The following is a 24,189-nucleotide window of genomic DNA, read 5'->3' as shown; positions in this document are numbered from 1 at the left end:
CATAAATTCTTCCACTCTCAAAAACTTCACATCTTTACAAATAAAATGAGGAGAAATCGCTTTTTCCTCTTACTTCGAAAGATACAAGAAAAAGGTTTATGCCACATGGCCGGCGTCCGAGCTCATCATTTCTTAAGGCAGAGTAATATTCCATCATTAACATATACCACAATTTGTTTAGCCAATCCCTAATTGATAGGCATCCCACAATTTCCAGGTCTTTGCTACCACAAAGAGAGCTACTATAAATATTTTAGAACACATAGGTTCCTTTCCTTTTTCCCAAATCATTTTGGTGAACAGACCTAATAGTGGTCTTGCTGGGCCAAAGGGTATAGGCAGTTCAATAACTCTTTGAACATAATTCCAGATCCCTCTCTAATATGGTTGAATCAGCTCACAGATCTACCAACAATGAATTAAGGTCCCAATTTTTCCACATCTCCTCCAATATTTGTCACTTTCCCCTTATATCATTTTAGCCACTCTGACAGATGTAAAATGACATCTTAATGTTGTTTTAATTTGTATTTCTCTATTCAGTAATGATTTAGAGCATTTTTTCATATGACTAAAATTGTTTTGATTTCTTCATTGGAAAACTGACTTCATATCTTTTGATCATTTGTCAATTGGGGAATGCCTTGTATTCTTATGGATTTGACAAAATTCTTTATATATCTGAGTAGCAAAGGATGGCCCAAACCATGCAGTCAGTTGAGGGGGCCTAGGTGAAGGTTGGGTTTGGGGGGGACAGGATGGAGCCAAGCCAGATGGAAAAGAAGATTTTGTAGCTTAGTGAGTCTCAGCACAGCAAGGACCATTCGCTGTTCAAGGTCCCTTTTCTTCACAAGAGCCACAGCGGAGGCTGATGACAATGATGAACCAAGATACTTTGACACCATCTTGCAGGCATCCTCCTTTTGGCAAACGACCTCATGGAGAACAAATCCATCTAGAAATGGGAGCAAAGAGGGAGTTGTTGAACATGCTGAGAAAAACTCTTAAAGGAAGTGAAAGTAAAGAATTGGGTATAGCACATGATGTACCATCTTTGGTTCTATTTGGAGATGTGTCTGGCTGCCTAACTATTCATACAAAGAAATGCAGATATTTTTCACCCAGAATCAAATAACTATTACACAAATTTATTTATTCACATCACTTTAAATAAGATCATGAAATGTACTAAAGCTCATTCTGTGAATTTTAAGAATAATTAGAAGAAGAAACCATCAGTTAAATTTGGAGAAGTTAAATACTTCACTGTACGGGTTCCAAGATGTCAAGATTATGAAAGGAATATGATGTATTTGGAACTTAGGTAATTTGATGTTTTGAAAGCATCCCCTGTACTGTTGGGAAATTTTAGCTTACATCTTTATGAAGTAATTCAGAAAGTATGCTTCAATGAATAATTTTATATCCGTGTTTATATCCATGGATATAAGCTATCCATGTTTATGCATATTCCCCTACCTATAGAAGGAACAGACCCTCTAACAAATATTATCACACTGCAGTTAATAGATTATCCAGCATTCCTATCACCAGACTTGAATGCTATAGTTGGGACTCAACAAAAACAAAGTCATTCACCATCTCCCTTATGTTTTAAAAAACTTCAGAAACAATCTTGAGACTGGCTTGACAGAACAAAGAAAGAACATAGAAATTGAAAACGTGGGAAGAAAAATCTAATTATTTAGACTGAATTCTTCACATGAAATCAGAAACAAAAGAATTTCCTGATTCTAAGGACACAATGGCAATGATGTCCCATTTATAAAGCATGATCCTCCACTCCTAGCAAGTTTCTCTCAGTCATCATAATTCTCATTTAAAAAGCAAGAGGATAGGGGCAGCTAGGTGGAGCAGTAGATAGAGCTCTGGCCTTGGAATCAGGAGGACCTAAGTTCAAATCCAGCCTCAGACACATGACACTAGCTGTGTGACCCTGGGCAAGTCACTTAACGTCAGTTGCCTCACCAAAAGGGAAAAAAAAATGTAAGCTTGGGTAAGCTAGGTGACACACCAGCCTTAGAGTGAAGAGGACCTGAGTTCATATCCAGCCTCAGACACTAACTAGCTGGGCATGGGCAAGTCACTCAACCCTGATTGCCTTCAAAACAAAAACAAAATTCTGTGAAATAAAAAGCAAGATGATAAACGTTTCCCATCTGAGGCTTGCCTGTTTCCTTTTCTACTGCCTACCCAACCAGGATGATTCTATTCCCAAGTCCAGAAGTAGAACAAAATAGTCTCTCCACTTCCCCCAACTATCCCTGAAGCCAAGCACACAACTTTTTTGAGTTGCCTGTGAAAACACCTAAAATTAAGAAAAGCCTGTCACTGGTAGAAATAGAAGTAGAGTCTCCAGATTTATGTTTGGTTATTCAAAAAAATGCTGAAACAAAAAATGAAAGCCTTCCTCCTAAGGAAAGTACCCCTTTACCTCCTGTTTCATTAAAGGAGAAAGGTATTTCTGTAGAATCTATAGATGGAAGAAATGATAAACTAATATGTGAAAACACTGAACCTGAAGGAGTCAGTAAAACAAATCACATACTCAACTTCACCAGAAATAAAGCCAAAACAGAGCCATACTAGCCTAGAAGGAATAAATTAAAGTCAATCAGAAACAAAGTTGAAAAGTATCATTTTAAGCTCAGATAGAAGAAAGAAAAGCACAGATGAATCTGGATTAGAAACAAAAAGGCAAATTTTAAAGCAAGAAAGCAAAAGGACAAAGCTCTATCATCTTTGACATTATTCTTTTAATATTTCACATGAAACTATAGAATTACCCTGAAATGCAAATGTAATTAAAAAAAAAAGATGAGATTGAAGAACATATTAGCTTAGGTGAAGAAAAAGAAAAGCACAAAGGAAAGGAAAAGTATGAGGAAGGAGTATATAAGAATGAAACAGATGACGAAGAGAATAAACATCCCCCAGAGGGCACCAGATATCACAGCATACAGGGAACTTGGACTTGGAGGAGACCCTGTAGACACCAGCCAGGACTCTTCAGAAACTAAAAAGGAAGATTTACATTTGTCCTCATTTAAGCATCTTGAAAAAGCAAAAGCAAGAGTAAAGTCTGATTTAGGAAGAGGACCAGATGATAACCAATATACACTTTAAAAATATCTACATTTTGGGCAGCTAGGTGGTGCAGTGGATAGAGCACTGGCCCTGGAGTCAGGAGGACCTGAGTTCAAATTTGACCTCAGACACTTGACACTTACTAGCTGTATGACCCTAGGCAAGTCATTTAACCCCGATTGCCTAGTCCCCCCCCAAAAAATATATATGTATATATATTTATACATATATAAATATATATATATGTATATGTATACACACACATACATACATTTGCAAGACCAAATACCATTCCAGAGTTTAAAAAATGATTGAAAGAAAGCTTTGGGAAATTTACAAACTCACAGGTGGTTTTAGCAGGCTTATTTCATATAAATGTTAAAAACCTAGGTCTAGAGGAATATAATCAGAAAAAAGACCTAAAAGATCTTGAAAAAGTTCAATCATTAGTGATATTCTACAGTTGTTAAACAGTTCACATGTGAAATGCAAGTATAAGGATGCTTATTAAGCACATCGTGAATCTCCTCTGAATGAAATGTGCATAGGTTAGTTCTCTTATTTAGCAGCTCACTACAAAATTTCATCTTGTTAGTGTCATTGTTTTCACTAGAAATAAACATTTATGATACATATTTTATAAAAGGGAAATATGAGACCTTTATCTGAGGAAAAATCTATACAAAAATTTTTTCCCAGTTTTCTGTTTTCCTTCTGATCTTGGCTACATTGGCTTTATTTGTATAAAATCTTTTTAATTTAATGTAATCAAAATTATCCATTTTACATCTCACAACATTCTCTGTTATGTATTCATAAATTGTTCACCTATCCATAAGTCTGATAGGTAATATGTTCCATGTTCTTCCATTTTTCTTTTTTTTCTGTTTTATTTATTTATTTTTAGTTTCCAACACTCGCTTTTACAAGATTTTGAGTTCTAAATTTTCTCCCCTTCCTCCTCTCCCCCTCCCCAAGATGGCATGCAATATGATATAGGGTATAAATGTATGATCATATTAAACATATTTCCACATTAGTCATGTTGGGAAAGAAGAATCAGAACAAAAGAGAAAAAACATGAGAAAGAAAAAAACAAAAAACAACAAAAGAAAGAGGAAATAGTATGCTTCAATCTGCATTCAGATTCCATAGTTCTTTCTCTGGGTGTATATAGCATCTTCCATCATTAGTCTTTTGGAATTCTCTTAGATTCATTACTGAGAAGGGCTAAGTCTAACAAAGTCAGTCATAGCACAATGTAGCTGTTGCTGTGTACCGTGTTCTCCTGGTTCTGCTCACTTCACTCAGCATCAGTTCATGCAAGTCTTTCCAGGTTTTTCTGAAATCCAACTGCTCACCATTTCTTATGAAACAATAGTATTCCATTACATTCATATACACTTGTTCAGCTATTCCCCAATTGATAGGCATCCTTTCAATTTCCAATTCTTGACCACCACAAAAAGAGCTGCTATGAATATTTTTGTACATGTGAGTCCTTTTCCTTTTTTTGTTACCTCTTTGGGATACAGACCTAGTAGTGCTATGAGGAAAGATGGTATGGAACACTTTGTGATTTGTTGGAGGACTTTTTCAATTTGTCCTGATTATTAAATGAATATTCATTGTGGATACAGGGGGAAACCATTTATTATGAGATAAGCTATTCAGTAGGTAAGATTGTAGTTCAACAAGACTTATTTTCTTTCTTTGAATTCAAAGGATTACAATGAGACTCAACTCTGCCAGTTGTGAGTATTTCCAAACCAATTGCTTTTTTTCTCTCTCTCTCTCTCTCCATTAATTGGCAAGGAAGATTTTCTTTGGGTAGAATATTTACTGAAGGAGAAAGACTCTTTCCTGGGCAAAAATATCCTAATAGAACCTTAATGAAATTGATGATTTGTTGACAATGGCAGGATATGTGAAGTCAAATAAATGCCCTGAATCACAGTTTCTCTATTACTCCATGGAGTCATTTCCATTGACTCCTGTCAAAGAGAACATTTTTTCCTTGTAAAGTCCAGTTTTACAGGGAAGTAAGATACAGAACCACCATTTATTTTCATTGAACCAAAAGAATATTGGGGCAGGTGAGTCTTACCCTGTATGACACAATACAGTCTTAAAGAACAGTGTTGGAAAGCTTTCAAGAAGATCTCTATAGGGGCAGCAATGTGGTGCAGTGGATAGGGCACTGGCCCTTAAGTCAGAAGGACCTGAGTTCAAATCCTGCCTCAGACTACACACTTGATACTTACTAGCTGTGTGACCCTGGACAAGTCACTTAACCCCAATAGCCAAAAAAAAAAAGAAAGAAAGAAAGAAAAAGAAAATCTCTGTGTAGTCTACTGGAATCAAGCAATGGCTTAAGTGTCTTGGCACATTCCTTGACATAGGAACTTTTACTATAATCTTTCAGTATTTGTGTTATTGTCGTTGAGTCATTTCAGTTATGTCTGACTCTTCATGACCCCATTTTTGAGTTATTTTTGGCAAAGATACTGGAGTTATTTGCCATTTCCTTCTCCAGATAATTTGACAGATAAGGAGGAAACTGAGGCAAAAAGAGTTAAGTGACTTACCCAGGAACACACAGATAGTAAGTGTCTGAGACTGGATTTGAATTCCAGAAAATAAGTCTTCCTGATTTTAGGTCCATCACTTTATCTTGTTGCACCACCTAGCTCCATTGCTTGTGTCTCAACTCAATTCAATGGACTGTGGTCATTACATAGAAAGCAAGGAGGGGCAGAGCCAAGATCATGGAGAAAAGGCAGGAGGTTGCCTGAGATTTTCTAAATTTTCCTCAAAACAACATTAAATCAAGCCTCAAAACAAATTCTAGAGAGACAGAACCCACAAAAGGATAGGAAGAAACAATTCTCCTGACCAAGATAACTTAGAAGGACTGCAGGAAATTCCTGTCTCACTTTCGTAAAAAAAAAAAAAAAAAAGGAGCATAGCCCAGCACAGGCAAATCAGAGGGAGGTCTCCAACCCCAGCATAGGTCAGCATTTGAGGACTCATGGTCCTGACTTGACAAGTCAGTGGCATAGCAGGCCAGCTGTGAGGCCTCCAGCCCCAGCACAGTAGATTAGTCACTAGCCCTGGATCCCCCAGCACAATTGGCAAGCTGCCAGCCCTGGAAGCCCCATGCAGCAAGCCAGTGACCAGGCCCTCAGCCCCCAGTGCAAGAAGTTTGGCACAGTGCCTCCTGAATGCCAGGAACAGAGCTCAACTTTAAAAGTCATGAAATAGGCTGGAAAAATTAGCAAAAAACAAACCCAAAAAAGCCCTGACCATAGAAAGCTACTATGGCAACAGGGAAGATCAAAACACAAACTCAAAAGAGGACAACAATGTCAAAATATATACATCTGAAGCCTCAAAGAGAAATATGAATTGGTCTCAAACCCAAAAAGTTCTCCTGAAAGAGATCAAAAAGGATTTTAAAAATCAGAGAGAAAGAAGAAACCTGGGCAGGGGGAGGAGAGAAATGGGAGTTATGCAAGAGAATCATGGAAAAAAAGAGTCAACAGCTTGGTAAAGGAAGCACAACAAATGAAAAACAATGTACAAAAATTCACTGAAGAAAACAACTCCTTAAAAAGTAGGATTGGCCAAAAGGAAAAGGAGGTACAAAAGCTAAATCTTAAAGAAAATAATTTCTTAAAAATTGGAATGGGGCAAGTGGAAGCTAATGACCCTTTGAGACATCAAGAATCAATCTTTAAAAAAAAAAGAAAATAGAAGAAAATGTAAAATTGGAAAAGTAAATGACCTGGAAAATAGATTCATGAGAGATCATTTAAGAAATATTGGACTACCTGAAAGCCATGATCAATACAAAAGAGCCTGGACAGCATGTTTCAATAAATTATCATTTACCCTGATAACCTAAAACCAGAGGATAAAAGAGTAATTGAAAGAATCCTTTGCCTTGATCACCTCCTGAAAGAGATCCCAAAATGAATACTCCAAGGAATATTACAGCCAAATTTCAGAACCCTTAGGCCAAGGAGAAAATACTGTAAGCAGCCAGAAAGAAAGAATTTAAATTCAAGGAGTCACAGTTAGGATTACATAAGATTTAGCAGCTTCTACATGAAAGGATCTGAGGGCTTAGAATATGATATTCTAGAAGGCAAAGGAGATTGGATTTCAACCAGGAATCAACTACTCCGCAAAACTAAGCATAATCTTTCAGAAGGAAAAAATGGATAGTCAATGAAATAGGGGACTTTCAAACATTCCTGATGAAAAATCAGAGCTAAACAGAAAAATGTGATTTTCAAATACAAGACTCAAGAGAAGCATAAAAAGGTAAAACAGGAAGAAAAAAAATAAGTTATTCAATAAACTCTAACTGTTTACATCCCTACATGGGAAGATGATATTTAGAACTCTTAAAACTGTATTCCCAGATTATTAGAATCAGAGCCAAGATGGCAGAGAAAAGCCAGCAACTTGCCTGAGCTCTCCCCAATTTTCCTCAAAACAACATTAAATCAAGCCTCTAAATAAATTCTGGAGTGACAGAACTCACAAAAAGATGAGGTGAAACAATTTTCCAACTGAATAACTTAGAAGGACTGCAGGAAATGTCTGTCTCAGTAGGGCAAAAGGGGAATGAAGTCCAGCACAGGTGGAATCTAGACAACCTAGTGAGAGACTCTTAGTCACAGCACAGATCAGCAACCAAGGCCCCATGGTCCTGGCTCACCAGGCCATCAGCAGGCCAGTTTTGAGGCCTCCACCCCTAAGGTAGCAGACAAACTGTCAGCCCCAGGACCTCCAGCACAACAGTCCAGACTAAACTGGGCCATCAAAACACAGTGGGCAAGATGCCAGCCCTGGAGACCCCAGTGCAGAAAGCCAGCGGCCAGGCTCCTGGCCCTCAGTGCAAAAAAGTGTCCCTCCTATTCCCCAGGAGCAGAGCTCAACTTTAAAATTCATAAAATTAGCTGAAAATGGGGGGGGGGGGAGGGGGGAAGAGCCTTGACCATAGAAAGCTGCTATAGCAACAGGGAAGATCAAAACACAAACTCAGAAGGGTACAATGTCAAAATGCCTGTATGTGAAGTCTCAAAGAGGAATATGAATTGGTCTCAAGCCCAGAAAGTCCTCTTGGAAGAGCCTAAAAAGGATTTTAAAAATCAAATAAGAAAGGTAGAAGAAAAATTGGGAAAATAAATGAGTTATGCAAGAGAATCATGAAAGAGTAGTCAACAGTTTGGTGAAGGAAGCACAAAAATTGACTGAAGAAAACAACTCCTTAAAAAGTAAAATTGGCCAAATGGAAAAGGAGGTACAAAGACTAACTGAAAAAAATAATTCCTTAAAAACTAGAATTGGGCAAGTGGAACCTAATGACTCTATGAGCCATCAAAAATCAGTCCAACAAAATCAAAAGAATGAAAAAGAAATAGAAGAAAATGTAAAATACCTCATTGGAAAAACAATTGACCTAGAAAATAGATCCAGGAGAGAAATTTTAAAAATTATTTGACTACTGGAAAGACATGATAAAAAAAAAAAGAGGCTGGACAGCATCTTTCAAGGAATTATCAAGGAAAACTGATTTGCTAGATTTGCTAGAACCACAGAGTAAAATAATGATTGAAAGAGTCCACCAATCACCTCCTGAAAGAGATCTGAAAATGAAAACTCTAAGGAATAGTATAGCCAAATTCCAGAATTATCAGATCAAAGGGAAAATGCTGCAAATAGCCAGAAAGAAACAATTCAAATATCAAGGAGCCACAGTCAGGATTACATAGAATTTATCAGCTTCTATATTAAAGGATCTAAGGGCTTAGAATATGATATTCCAGAAGGCAGAGGATCCTGGATTACTGTCAAGAATCAACTACTCAGCAAAACTGAGCATAATCTTTCAAGGGAAAAAATTAACATTCAATAAAATATGGGACTTTCAAGCTTTTCTGATGAAAAGACCAAAGCTGAACAGAAAATTTGATTTTCATATATAAGACTCAAGAAAAGCATAAAAAGATAAACAGCAAAGAAAAACAAACATGTTATTTTATGGTTAAACTGTTTGCATCCATACACAGGAGGATGATATGCGTAACTCTTAAGAACTGTATCTCTATTTTGGGCAGTTACAAGGAGTATACAAAGACAGAGTGTGTGGGTATAAGTTGACCTTGATATGATGATATAAAAAAAATTAAAGGGTGAAAAAAAGTATTGTACTGGGAGAAGAGGAAAGGGGGAGGCAGAATGGGGTAAATTATATCACATGAAGAAGTATGAAAGACCTATTACAGTAGAGGGAAAGAAGGAGGGATAAGCATTGTTGAACCTTACTGTCATCAGATTTGACTCAAAGGGGGAATAACATACACATTCAGTTAGGTATAGAAATCTGGAAGAAGAAAAGAAAAAGAAGTGGCTAATAGGAGGGAGGGCAGGTTGAGGGAGGTGGTAGTCAGAAGTAAAACATTGGTGAGTATAGGGTGAAAGGAAAGAGAGAGAAAAGTGTAAACCAAGGGGAAAATGGGATGGAGGGAAATATACAGTTAGTAATCATAACTGTGAATGTGAACAGAATGAATTCTCCCATAAAATGAAAGCAGATAGCAGGGTAAATTAAAAATCAGAATCCTATAATACATTATTTACAAGAAACACATTTGAAGCAGAAAGATACGCACAGAGTAAAGGTAAAAAGCTGGGTCAGAACATATTATGCTTCTGCTGAAGTTAAAAAAAAAAGGAGCAGTCCTGATCTCAGACAAAACGAAAGCAAAAAATAGATCTAATTAAAAGAGACAAGGTAGGAAACTATATCTTGCTAAAACATACCATAGACAATGAGGTAATATCAATACTAAATATATATGCACCAAATGATACCATTCAAATTTCTAAAGAAGTTAAATGTGTCACAAGAGGAAATAGACAGTAAAACTATTCTAGTGGGGGACCTCAACCTCCCCCTTTCAGAATTAGATAAATTTAATCACAAAATAAACAAGAAAGAAGTCAAGGAGGTAAACAGAATTTTAGAAAAGTTAGATATGAAATACCTCTGGAGAAAACTGAATGGTGATGGAAAGAAATATACCTTTTTCTCAGTGGTACATGGCACCTACACAAAAACTGACCATGTGTTGGGGCATAAAAACCTCACAGTCAATTGCAGAAAGGCAGAAATATTAAATGCATTCCTTTCAGATCATGATGCAACAAAAATTACATATAGTAAAGGGCCATGGAAAGATAGTTTAAAATTTTATTGGAAACTAAATACCCTAATCCTAAAGAATGAGTGGGAGAGCAGTGCAGCCTTTACGGGGCAGCTAGGTGGCACAGTGGATAGAGCACTGGCCCTGGAGTCAGGAGGACCTGAGTTCAAATCTGGCCTCAGACACTTGACACTTACTAGCTGCATGACCCTGGGCAAGTCATTTAACTCCATTGTCTAGGGGGGGGAAAAAAAGAATGAGTGGGTCAAAAAACAAATCATAGAAATAATAAATAATTTTATCAAAAAGAATGACAATAATGAGACAACATATCAAAACTGGTGAGATACAGACAAAACAGTACTTACTGGAAATTTTATATCTCTAAATGCTTACATAATAAAATAGAGAAAGATCAAATCAATGAATTCGGCATGCAAGTAAAAAAACTAGAAAAGGAACAAATTTAAAATGCCCAATTAAACACTAAATTAGAAATCCTGAAAATCAAAGGAGACATTAATAAAATTGAAAGTAAGAAAACTATTGAACTAATAAATGAAAACTAAGAGCTGGTTTTATGAAAAAAAAACAAAACATAAACTTTTTGTCAATTTGATGAAAAAAGAAGAAAACCAAATTATCAGTATCAAAAATGAAATGGGTGAAGTCACCACCAATGAAGAGGAAATAAAAGCGATAATTAAGAGTTATTTTGTCCAAGTGTATGCCAATAAATCTGGCAATCTAAGTGAAATTGATGAATATTTATAAAAATATAAATTGCCCAGATTAACAGAAGAAGAAATAAAATACTTAACTCTATTTTAGAAAAAGAAATTGAAAAAGACATCAATGACTTCCCTAAGAAAAATATTTCCAGGGCCAGATGGATGTATCAGTAAATTCTAACAAACATTTAAAGAACAATTAATTGCAATACTATAAAAACTATTTGGAAAAATAGGAAAGAAGGATTTCTACCAAATTCTTTTAATGACACAAATATGGTGCTGATACCTAAACCAGAAAGAGCCAAAACAAAGAAATAAAATTATAGACCAATTTCCCTAGTGAATATTGATGCAAAAAAAAAAAATTAAAGAAAATGCTAGCAAGGAGATTATAGCAATACATCACCAGGATAATACACTATGACTAGGTGGGATTTATAACAGGAATACAGGGCTGGTTCAATATTAGGAAAACTATCAGCATGATTGACTGTATCAGTAATAAAACCAACATATATCATATGATTGTCTTAATAGATGCAGAAAAAGCTTTTGACAAATTTCAAGACCCATTCCTATAAAAAACATAAGAGAACATAGATATAAATGGAGCTTTCCTTAAAATGATAAGTAGTATCTGTGTAAAAATCATCAGCAAGCATTATCTGTAATGGGGATAAGCTGAAAGCCTTTCTAATAAGATCAAGGGTAAAACAAGGATGACCATTATCACTTCTATTATTCAATATTGTACTAGAAATGTTACCTTTAGCAATAAAAGAAGAGAAAGGAAATTGAAGGAATTCTTGAAGGCAAGTCAGAAAAAAAACTATGGCTTTTTGCAGATGATATGATGGTATACTTGGAGAATCCTAGAGAACCAACTTAAAAACTACTTGAAATAATTAACAACTTTAGCAAAGTTGCAGGATATAAATTAAACCTACATAAATCATCAGTATTTCTATATATTACCAACAACTCCCAGCAGCAAGAGATAAAAAGAGAAATTCCATTTAAAATAACTGTAGACAATATAAAATACTTCAGAGTCTACCTGCTAAGACAAACTCGGGAGCTATGTGAACACAATTACAAAATATTTTTCACATAAATAAAGTCAGATCTAAACAATTGGAAAAATATCAATTGCTTATGGGTAGGATGAGCCACTATAATAAAAATGACAATTCTACCTAAATTAGTTTATTTATTCAGTGCCATACCAATCAAACTCCCCCCAAAATATTTCATAGAGCTAGAAAAAAATAATAACAAAAGGTCAAGAATACTAAGGGAATTAATGAAAAAATGCAAAGGAATGTGGCCTAGCCATACCAAACCCAAAACTATATTTTAAAGTTGCAATCATCAAAATTATCTAGTTCTGGCTAAGAAATATAGTAATGGGTCAGTGGAATGGATTAGGAACACAAGACACTGTAGTTAGTGGCCATAGTAATCTAGTGTTTGATAAACCCAAAGACTCCAGCTTCTGGGTAAAGAATTCACTATTTGACAAAAAACTGCTGGGAAATCTGGAAAAAAGCATGGCAGAAACTAGGTATAGAACAACATTTTATATCATATACCAAAAAAAGTCAAAATGGGTACATGATTAAGAAATAAAGGGTAATATCATAAGCAAATCAGAAGAGCAAGGAATAGTTTACCTGACAGATCTACAGTGAAGGGAAGAATTTATGACCAAGCAAGTGATAGAGAGCATTACAAGATGTGAAATGGATAATTTTGATTATATTAAAGTTAAAAGGTTTTGTAAAAACAAAATCAATGCAACCAAGATTAGAAGGAAAGTAGAAGGCTGGGAAACAATTTTTAAAGCAACTATAAAAGGCCTCATTTCTCAGATATAATGAGAACTGAGTCAAACTTATAAGAATTCAAATGATTCCCTAATTTTTAAATGGTCAAAGGATATGAACAGGCAGTTTTCAGATGAAGAAATCAAAGCTATCTATAGTCATTTGAAAAAAAGTTCTAAATCTTATTGATTAGAGAAATACAAATGAAAATAATTCTGAAGTACCACGTCACACCTATCAGATTGTCTAATAAGACAGAAAAGGAAAATGATAAATGTTGAGGAAGATGTGGAAAAATTGGAACACACTAATGCATTGTTGGTGGAGTTGTGAACTGATCCAGACATTCTGGAGAATAATTAGGCACTATGCCCAAAGGGCTACAAAACTGTGCATACCCTTTGATCCAGCAATACCACTACTATAGCCATATCCCGAAGACATATTAGAAAAAATGTTAAAGGGAAAAGGGCCTACATGTATAAAAATATGTTTGTGGTGGCAAGGAATTGGAAACAGAGGGAATGTCCATCAATTGGGGAATGACTGAACAAGTTCAGAACACTCTTGTGCTACAAGAAATGACAAGCAGACTGATTTCAGAAAAACTTGGAAAGACTTACATGAACTGATAAAAAATGAAATGAGTAGAACCAGGAGAACGTTGTACACAATAATAGTAACATTGTGTCATGATCAACTCTGATTGACTTAGCTCTTCTCAGCAATACACTGTTCCAAGACAATTCCAAAGGACTCATGACAGAAAATTCTATCCACATCCCAAGAAAATACTAATGGAATCCAAATGTAGATCAAAGCATACTATTTTCACTTTATTTTTTATGTTTTTTTTGTTCTATTTCTTCTACCACAACATGACTAATATTGAAACATATTTTAAGTGATTGTACATATATAACCTATATCATATTGCTTACCATCTTAGGGAGGGGGAGGGAAAGGAGGAAGGGAGAAAATTTGGAACTTAAAATTTTATTAAAAATATATGTTTAAATTGTTCTTACCTGTAATTGGAAAAAATAAAATACCATTTATAGAAAGCAAGAAGATTTAACATAAGCATTCATGATTCTTTAACCAGCAGAACCATCACAAATCTTTACTAAAGAACACATTCTTGAAAAGGATGAGCACTTTCAGGCTGAAATAAAGTAATTGACATGGAACTTAATATTTCATTTCAATCTGAATAAGGAATATCAACTCCATGGATAAGACTAGTGTTACAAGGAAGGGTGGTACAAGGCACATCCTCTTTTGTTGGAGTATTTTTTTTTTCATTTTGTCCTGAGTAGTAAATGAATATCTATTGCAGATATAAAGAGAAACCATTATGTTATGAGAGAAGTCATTTAATGGACAAGATTTTATGTCACTCATACTTGTTTTCTTTCATTGAGTTCAACACAATATAATTGGCCTAGACTGTTCTAGTTTTTAGTATTTTGGTTCCAATTAAGACTTTTCTCTTTCTCTTAGCTGGCAAGAATGATTTCATTTTGTAGAACATCTACTCAATGGTATGTGTGATCTCTTGTTTTCTTGGAGGACCTTTACAATTTGTCCTGATTAATGAATAAATATCTATTGTGGATACAAGGGGAAATTGTGATAATGAGATGAGCCATTTAATGAGTAAGATTGTGTTTCATTAAGACATTTTCTTCCTTTAAATTCAATACATTACATTTGGCCTAGACTCTTCCAGTTTTGAATATTTCTGGTCTAGTTAAGACTTTTCTTTCTCCGTTAATAGGCAGGAAGGATTTCCTTTGTATAGAATGCTTCCTCAAGAAGAACTTTTCTTGGGAAAAGAAACACTAACAAAACTTTAAAAGACTTGATGCATGGGGATATGTGAAGTTAAATAAATTCCTTGAATCACAGCAGATTCTCTGCCTCTCTGTGGAATGGTTTCCATTTACATATCCATGTAGAGCCCTGGCCTAGCTTTAGAGGAAATTTGTTTACACTGGGCCCAATGGAATATTGGGGCAGGCAAATCTTACCTGTATGTCACAACACAACCTTTAAGGAGAATGCTGGAAAGCTTTCAAGAAGACCCCTATGTAGTCTATTGGAATAAAGCAATGGCTTCAGTGCCTTGGAACATTCCTTGACAAAGGGACTTTTGCTATTATTCTCATATTTTGGTACATATTCCTTGTGACTCAATTCAATAGACGGTGGTCATTACAAAGAAAGGAAGGAGATTTAACATTGGTATTCATGATACTTTACCCAATAGAACCATCACAAATCTGTTTTTATTGAGGAGCACATTCTTTTTTTTATTAATTTATTTTGAATTATCAACAATCACTTCCATAAGCCTTTGAGTTTTAAATTTTTCTCCACTTCCCTCTCCACCTCCCTCTCCTAGATGGCATGCAATCTGTTACAGGCTATACATATACATTCCTATTAAACATATTTTCACATTAGTGATGTTGTAAGTAAGAATTAGAACAAATAGGAGGAACCACCAGAAAGAGGAAACAAAACAAAACAGAAGAAAAAAATAGCACATAGTAAGCTTCGATCTGCATTCAAACACAGCTCTTTCTTCTTTGTGGATAGCATTTTTGAGGAGCACATTCTTGAAGAGGATAAGCATATTCAGTGTATGTATAAATTCCACCTCAGATTAGGAAGAGAGAAGGGAATTGAGAAGCTGCAGGGGTTGAGGGAGCGCCAAACCTGCAAACATAAAGCGATACATGGCAGCAAGGCAGAGGAAGAGTCTGACACGTCAGCACCCCAGTACTTTCCAATTTCCTCCTCCAAGAGGAAAAAAAAGCCCTCAAATTTAGCCCTCCCCCCAGCGAAGCTCCTCTTCCTACTACAGTAAATAAATAAAGTAATTGACATGGAACTCAATCATTCCATTACAATTGAAATAAGGACATCAACCCCACGGACAAAACTAATGCTACAAGGAAGAATGGTATTGGATCCCTCTGGGGTTTGTCTTTTTTTTTTTTTTTGAGGACGTTTTCAATTTATCCTGATTAATAAATGAATTTATATTGTGGGTAGATATTTTTTCACTACTTCAATGTCCCAAGTACCATATGGAATACCCACATAGTACATGCACAGCCTACATTTAGGTCACATAAAAAGGAAAACTCTCATTCACTCATGAGCTTACATCCTACTAGCTGATTCTATCTGACATATATAAAGACTGCTGATTTCAGCAGATTGTATCATGATATTATAGAAAGAATCCCTTTGACAATGAGAAGACTGGAGTTTTAGATTCAGTTGTTGAATCCTGGACAAGTCACTTTGTCTCCCTGGATCTTGGTTTCCTCTTTTGTAAAATTCAGGGAAGGGGACAGGTTGAACTGAGTATTCTCCTAGTGTCCTTCTAGTGTTTTAGTTTTTATGTGTATACTATATAAATATACTGTATATATTTGAAGATGACTAGCATAAACAAGGTGCTTAAGTGCTCTCAAAATGTTCTTGGTTAAAAAGCAGGATTCCCAAGGAGATGTTTTGGATAAATCTATATATTCAAGTGTTCAGGGTTGTTTTTTTAACTTGCTGCAAAGGCCTATTACTCCTTATGACAGCCAAGTAAACTCAACTATGTTCATTCACTTATATTCAAAGCAATATCCTATGGGAGCACACAGAAACAATGAAGCACGATCTACTTTAACTGTTCTTAACGTTTTAGTCTTGAAAGGATACATTTTCCTAGAGAAATTGTAAGGGATGCTGGAAGCCTCCTCCCTCTGTTTCGAATCTCCCCCCCTAAAAAAAAATTCCTTACTTTATATCACGTTAGTGCAAGAAGACAACTCTCAGCCTCTAAACTATCACCCTCCAAACATACACAAAGCTCATTTCGTCCTGTCTCTTCCACCCCAGTAAGAAGAGGTTCTTTAAACTTGTCTTCCCAGACTTTGTCTCGCTGTCTCAGTCCCTCACTAAACAGGGTTTTGGAAAGGTCTGTTCCCACCAGGACCAATTACAGACTTCCGAAGATGCCCACTGGCCTATGTTCCCCAGTGGTCTTACAAGCAACGACCCCCAGGGAAGGGCAGATCTTATGGCTATTCGCTCTTCAAGAGAAAATCTGTCCTGTGGCTTGGCTGCTAGGCTGGTGCCCCCATCTTTAAGAAAAGACAGCTGCTGTGTGGGCATCCGGACTGGGTGTGGTGTTTGCAGCAATAAGGGTGGGGATGAAGGGGGGAGGGGGAGGAGAAAGAAGGGAGGTGTGTGTTGCCAAGAGGTTGGGGGAGGAGAGCTGACGCTTCCTCTCTCTGGTGACGCTGCTTGAGCTGCTTTCTGCTTTTGCAGCTGCCACCCGCCACCCCCACGCCACCACCCCTCTTGGGTTAGCTAGTTTGCAAGGAGCCGCCAGACTCTTGGGGCCTCAGCACCAGAAGCTGCAGCAAACCCCAAGGAAGAAAAGGAACGGACTGGGAGTCTGCGGAGCTGGAAAGAGCCTGAGCCCAGTGGGGTGTGCGCCATGTCGGCAAATATGAGGGAGAGGTTCGACCAGTTCCTGCACCAGAAGAACTGCATGACCGACCTTCTGGCTAAGATCGAGGGCAAGACTGGGGTGAACAGATCCTACATAGCGCTTGGTGCGTCCTTCTCAGCGGAGAACTGTTCCTCCACCCTGCCCATATGCTTATAGCTAATTATTTAAAATACTAATTCAAAGACTGGCTCTGGCCAGCTCAGCACCTGCTGCTAATGTGTGAGCCATTGTGCAATTTGGGAATAAGGTACAAGAGGGAACAGGAGGAATGGGTCGAGCATAGGATGTATTTGGACCGGAGCCGGGCAGGGGGAGGGGAGTGCTGCTGCTGCTGCTGCTATCCAGGGGCTTGTTGGTGACTGCTGATGTTGAGAAATCGCCTCTAGTAGAGACCGACTAGAAGCCTTAGCTCCGGGGTTACTACAACCCAGCCCGCGCCCTTCTGGCCTCCTTAGTTAGGCTTGAGTTACGTGTGGTTCTGGGGATCTGAAAGAGGGTGAGTCACTCCCCACCAGGGCCTGGTGGAGCCCTGAAGCTGGGGAAAACCACTGCGAAGTGCTCCTCTGCTCTCAGATTTCCGCCTAGGGGAACGTGTGACTGAAGAAAAAAAACTGTAGTAGGAAGAGGAGCTTCGCTGGGGGGAGGGCTAAATTTGAGGGCTTTTTTTTCCTCTTGGAGGAGGAAATTGGAAAGTACTGGGGTGCTGACGTGTCAGACTCTTCCTCTGCCTTGCTGCCATGTATCGCTTTATGTTTGCAGGTTTGGCGCTCCCTCAACCCCTGCAGCTTCTCAATTCCCTTCTCTCTTCCTAATCTGAGGTGGGGGCTGGGGTTCACTGACTGATCAGTCTCCCCAGACTCCACCCCTTAAATCTCACTGAATTGAGGTTCTGAACCAATCACTTACTCTGTTTACTTTTCTTTCTCCTTTTATACCTTGAGGAAAATTCCTAGAACTCAAGATTTTGCTTCTTGTGAATGCTGGTGTGAGGAAAGCATGAGCAAAGAGTGACCCCCAGTAATTCTTATCCTTGACATCTTTTCGTTTTGTTTCTCTTCTTCAGGTATCATCAGCTTGGTGGCTTTGTACCTTGTGTTTGGCTATGGAGCCTCTCTCCTCTGCAACCTGATAGGATTTGGCTATCCAGCCTATATCTCGTAAGTGGCTTCACCCTCTTCTCTTCTAGCTCTTCCCCTTCTCTGCGGGGTGTGTGGGAGAGTATCCATCAATCTCTAGGGACCTGCACCCCTTCAATTGAATAGAGGCCTTCGAGAGGCCCGCTCTTGGACAGCAAAAGATCCCCCTCACTTTGTAGTACTAGCACTTTGCATTTATGCTCATCTTTATTATCTTACTTTTTCCTCACAACAATGATGGGCCTAAATTAAATTTTACAGGCAGAAAAACTAAAGCACCTTGTAAATCTGTGACTCATCTAACATTTTACACGGTGAAGCATGAATTCAAACTTAGGCCTTCTGATTCTAGTAGTGCTTCCCACTAGGTTTGAGTGACAAGTTATAGATTTCATTCTTACGAGTGGCTGGGTAGCAAAGCAGAGTAGCACTCTAACAGTTTTTAAACTTTTGCTAGGAAAGAGATCTGAGCCGGCATAGAAAGCTCCCGCAATTATTTTAGTGTATTTTGTCTCTCAGCCTCGGTTTTCTCCTCTGTGAAAGAAAGTGTTGGAATAGCCTCTGAACTCTCTTCCAATTCAAGATCTGTGATCCTGTGATATGAGTGTTTTGGTACAGATGGGAACTTTGCTACACTTGATATCCATATACAGTAAAATCACCTTCTATTAATTCAGAACTAAGAGGTACTGACTGGATTGAAGGTCTTATTTGAACTATGAAAGCAGTTTGCATATTAATAGTATAAGTTAGGAGAATGCTAAAATTAAAATATGGTGTTCAAAAGCTTTGAAAAACACTTTACTAGCAAACTATGCAGTTAGCTAATGTGCCAATTACAAATGATTCTTATTAAAATAGATCCTGAAATTACTTTTTGCTAATATTTTTTTAACCTAGGTTGTCTTCCTATGTATTAACATGGAATAAAACTATAACTTTCTAGAAAATGTTCTACATTTACATGACTTAACACTAATTCAGATGGTAATGACATTCTCTCTCTTTCAAGTTAATTGTACAATCTTTCCCAAAAGAACAAAAAAGGCTTCATCAATTTTGTTAATTGTATCTTCACAATATCTCATAAATGTGAAGAAGGATAGTAACTAAAGACACAGATAAGTTAAAGAACTTGCCCAGATTGTACATTGTGTCACTGTTAAAGCTGGAAATAGAATGAAGACATTTGGACTAGAGTTGCATTAGACCGCTGGGAGTCTACTAGCCAGCACTGAGACAAAAACAGCCTGTGCTTTGCTTTAAGTAGTTTCCAATTCAAACAGGAAGAGTAATTACATTAATAGTAATTGTGTTAATTTAGTAGAGGCTTCTGGATCTTTATAGACACCTAGGTCCCTGAATCAGAAAGTAAACTTGAGCTCTGGAAAACTGCTATGGGATATTGCATCATATATGGAATTTGTGATATTAGTTTTCTGGGATGCCAGCAGCCTTCTTCACCCCCTTCTGTGGTGCCTACTGTAATAAGAATCCATGGAGCTCTGGAGTATGTTTCAAAGGATTTTAAGCTATAAACCAGGGTAAGAAAATGGGTTTGGATTTCTAACCAATGGGAAGATGCTGGAATATTAGCCCCCAATAAAATGTACTGTGTTAACTGAAGTATGCAGATAGCTGTGATTCAGAATAGCCTAGGAAAGCTTTGAATATCTTTGTCAGTGATCTAGACCTCAAGTCCAGTAACATTTCTTCCTTGTAGTCATACTTTTGCTTGTTTATACTACTTTCTCCTTATCAAAAAGGCAATATGGAAATAGTACTGGTCTTGTGACCAGTGGTTCAAATGTCACCTCTGACTAGATATGTTGCCATTAGCAAATCACTTACCCTCTCTGAGACTCACTTTCCTTATTTGAAAAATGAGAATAATAAAACTTGTAGTACCATCATCATGGGATTGTTGTAAAGAGCAAATGTATGTAATGTACTTTGCCAACCTTAGAGTATTATAAAAGTATTAGTTATTATTATTGTTATTTCTCAATCATTTACCTCCTTTTCTTCATGTATCTACATGCTGAATTCCCCATAAATAGATGACTTCATTGAAATGACATCCCTTTGCAAAAAAATACATAGGTTAAAACTGAATAAATTTATAATCCATACTTAGGTTTTATACAAATTAGATTGGGGGGGAGGGGTATGACCTATGTTTGCACCAATGTAAATACTTAACCTTTTTAAATGGAAGAAAATTAAAGAAGGGAAATAATCCTGGTTTCTAAAAGTTCCTAAAGCTGGCTTTTAAAGCTCCAAATTTATTGCCTGACTTGGCCATTAATCCATATCCAGGATTCCTTTTTTTTTTTTAATGGAAGGCAGTTAGCATTTATATAGCATCTACTATTGATAGGCACTTTACAAATATTTCATTTGATCATCACAACAACCCAGAAAGGTAGGTACCATTATTTTAACAAATTTTTACAAATGAGGAAACTGAGGCAAACAGAGGTTAAGTGATTTTCCCAGAGTCACATAGCTAGTAAGTGTCTGGGGTCAAATTTGAACTAGGGTTTTCCTGACTTGAGGCCCAACACCCTATCTGCTGCAAGGACATAGCTGCCTCAAAAACTGTATGTATCACTAAAATAGAAAGAAGAACAAGAAGTATCCTTACTACTAATATCGACATGTTTATTGGAAGTGGTCAATACCAGGTTGCATGAAGAGTGGTCTATTTTGTTTAAATTTGCATTCACTTTTAAAAAATGATAATGTAAATTAACAAGTTATTTGGGACTTAACACTTTATTGAAATATTTTACGATCACGACGAAGCAAATCTAAAAATTACATTTGTGGATTTTAAAAATGTAAACAGAAAGGTGATGGCAAAAGCCACATTCTTTCCCCTTGGGAACTGCAGGACTATGAAGATAGGATAGTCTGCATATCTACAAGGTCCCAGCTGCATAAGCAAATTTCTCAGCCTGGCACAGATTGTCTGAAGCCTGTCTTGACTCAAGGACACACAGGGAGTCCAGTTTGGGATGCAAACAACAAATTATGTCAGCTGTGGGGGGGAACCCTTTATCCTTAAACCATTCAGGGCCTCCTGCATGCTCTGAATAAACAGACAAGTTCAGGGGGCCCCTTAACAGTACCCGAAACTTTACTATGCTTGTGTGTGTGTGTGGTTTTTTTTAATGAGCTTTGAATCACAGATTTCTGTTACTAATAGTGGGAACCGTTAAGGACTGTTAAAGGGCCCCTGAACTTGTCTTTTTCGGTTGCCATATTTTCCAGAAATATTGGACCCAGAGTATGCAGGACACCCTGAATGTGTCAAGGATGAAGGCCCCCTGACACAGCTGACATAATTTGTTGTTTGCATCCCAAACTGGACTCCCTGTATGTCCTTGGGAGTCAAGACAAGTGCCAGATAGTCTGCACTAGGCTTGTGCAACTGGGCCCTTATAAATAAGGAGACCACCAAATCTTCACAGTCTAGTAGCTCCTAAGGGAAAAGAACTTGGTTTTTGCTGTTGCCTTGCTCCTTTCCTTTGGGTGGGGTTTTGTCCTTTTCCCACCTTTGCTGCACCTCCTCCTTCCTTTGTCTTGCTGTCATAAATATGCAAACTTCTGTACTAATTACAAACTCTTTGGGTTCCACATGCATGTTCATTTCTCTTGTAATAAACCTAGCTTTCATGTAAGTTTTCTGAAGTTGTGGTTACCAATGACAACATATTGCTGAGATACTAGCTGCCTCCATGCTTACTTTTGTGATCGTTCTTACCAAGAAAACTGAGATAAATCAGTTGTATGGTTGATGTCACACTAATGTGGACAAGAGTAACAAGCAACCTTGTAAACAATGTTGACAATATTCTTAGTGTTTTCCTGAAATTCCAAAATCTATCTACATTTCTATGGTGTTCATTATTGAACAGAGTTCTACTTTTATTTGATCTTGATAGAATTAAAATATAAAGCAGTTGAAATAGGAGTGAATTATTGTATGCAATGAATAAGAGAATATGATGAGAATTTCCTTGGTGACAGGAGCTTTTTTCATTCCCTTTCTACATTTTTCTGTGAGCCTATTTATTTTAAATTATCTTTTTCATAATGAGTATAACAGTCATCAATAAATACAAATATTTCAATATGCAGAGAACAAGAAATAAGATTGTTTAAGAAACTGAACTTATGTTAGTTTTAAATATATATATATATATACATATATAATTTACTTTGTCAAGGGCCTTTTTCTGAATTTATTGAGATATTATGTGATTTTGGGCATTTTTGTTTTTAATATGATTAATTATGTTTCATTTCCCCGCCTAATATTGAACCAGCATTTCATCCTAGATGTAAATCCAACTTGATCATAATGAATGATTTTTTGGATGAATTACTATAGTTTGATAGGATTTTGTTTAAAATTTTAAAAACCTTTATTTACTAATGAGATTAGTTTATATTTTTCCTGTGTTTTATCTTTCCCTAGTTTAAGTATTAGGACTAATTTGTCTCATAAAATGAGTCTAATAGAAGGCTTTCTCAATTCTCAAATCTCAGTTCTCAAGAAAATTTCTCAATTTTTGAGAATAATTTGTATTATGTAGACACTAATTTTTTTAGATGTTTGATAGAATACTCCCGCAAATCCATTAGGATCAGGAAGTTTTTCTTTGGCACTTTCTTTACATCTAATTCTATTTCTTTGTTTTCTGTTTTGGTGGCATATGACTGAACCGTAGGTTCTGATAATTCTTTTTATTTCTTCTGGCTTTGTTGTGATTTCATTTTGTTAATTTGCTTTTTTGTTTATTTAATTTTCTGTCCTTTTTAAAAATCAGATTGGCTAAAAGTTCATTAATTTTATTAGTCTTTTACAAGAACCAGATTTTATTTTTATTTATCATTTCTTTAGTTTTCTGGTGTCTAGTTTATCTGTTTCTGTTATTTTCACTATCTCCTCTTCTGTGCTTATTTTAGGTTTCTTTATTTGTTGACTTTATAATTTTTAAAAATGATTATTAGTTTATCAATCCTCTATTTTTCTATTTTATAATGTATGTTTTTAGGGATATAAATTTTCCCCTGAGTAAAGCTGTAGCTATAATTCTAAATTTTGCTATGTAGTTTCATCATTATCATTTTTTTTCACATAATTATTAATTGTTTCTGTGATTTTTTCTTTGATTCCCACATTATTTAGGATTTCCTTGTTAAGTCTTTATTTGGGTCTCTGTCTTTTGTGTCTGTTACCTGAACAGATTACCATTTTTATCACAGTGTGGTCCATAAAAGATAGGTTTATTATTTAGGCCATCTAATATTTATTTGCAATATCTCTGTACTCTAAAATATGATCAATTTTTTTAAAAAAAACTTCCATGTAGTGCTGAGAAATATACATATATAATCTTTGGCAGTTCCTTTTTGAAGATTCTTTAAGTTTTCAGCAATTTGTTAAATTCTAACTTTTCCCTTTTGTTCTTCCCTTAAGTTATATTTGTCCAAAACTGAGAGAAAGGCATTAAAATCTCCAGCCTCTATTGAAATATTGTCTTTGTCTTCTTGAAATCCAGTTAATTTTCCCATAATGAATTTAGATGCCAAGATATTTGGAACACATAAGTTTAATGGATTGGT

The 24,189-nt window shown here is 36.4% G+C and overlaps 1 protein-coding gene and 1 pseudogene across 2 annotated transcripts in view; both read left to right on the top strand.

The window, feature by feature from the left end:
* The first annotated feature begins 758 nt into the window (after window positions 1-758).
* On the top strand, window positions 759-17,209 carry LOC114052146 (annotated as a pseudogene).
* A 10-nt stretch (window positions 17,210-17,219) lies between these two features.
* Window positions 17,220-24,189, top strand: part of LOC114052279 (receptor expression-enhancing protein 5) — a 43,037-nt gene continuing 36,067 nt past the window's right edge. Inside the window, exons 1-2 of one of the 2 annotated variants that reach the window (XM_027874817.1) lie at window positions 17,220-17,519; window positions 18,480-18,573. In XM_027874817.1, the coding sequence (XP_027730618.1) occupies window positions 17,402-17,519; window positions 18,480-18,573 (212 nt within the window). In that variant the 5' untranslated portion in view covers window positions 17,220-17,401. Of the gene's footprint in view, window positions 17,520-18,087; window positions 18,176-18,479; window positions 18,574-24,189 lie in introns of those variants that run through there. The other variant, XM_027874819.1, reaches the window with a different exon arrangement.

The sequence above is a fragment of the Vombatus ursinus genome, unplaced genomic scaffold, assembly GCF_900497805.2.
Source record: "Vombatus ursinus unplaced genomic scaffold, bare-nosed wombat genome assembly UNPS02014807.1, whole genome shotgun sequence".
In the NCBI taxonomy this organism is placed as follows: Eukaryota; Metazoa; Chordata; class Mammalia; order Diprotodontia; family Vombatidae; genus Vombatus; species Vombatus ursinus.
The sequence above is the reverse complement of the archived record's forward strand: the minus strand, read 5'-3'. Positions and strand labels throughout refer to the sequence as shown.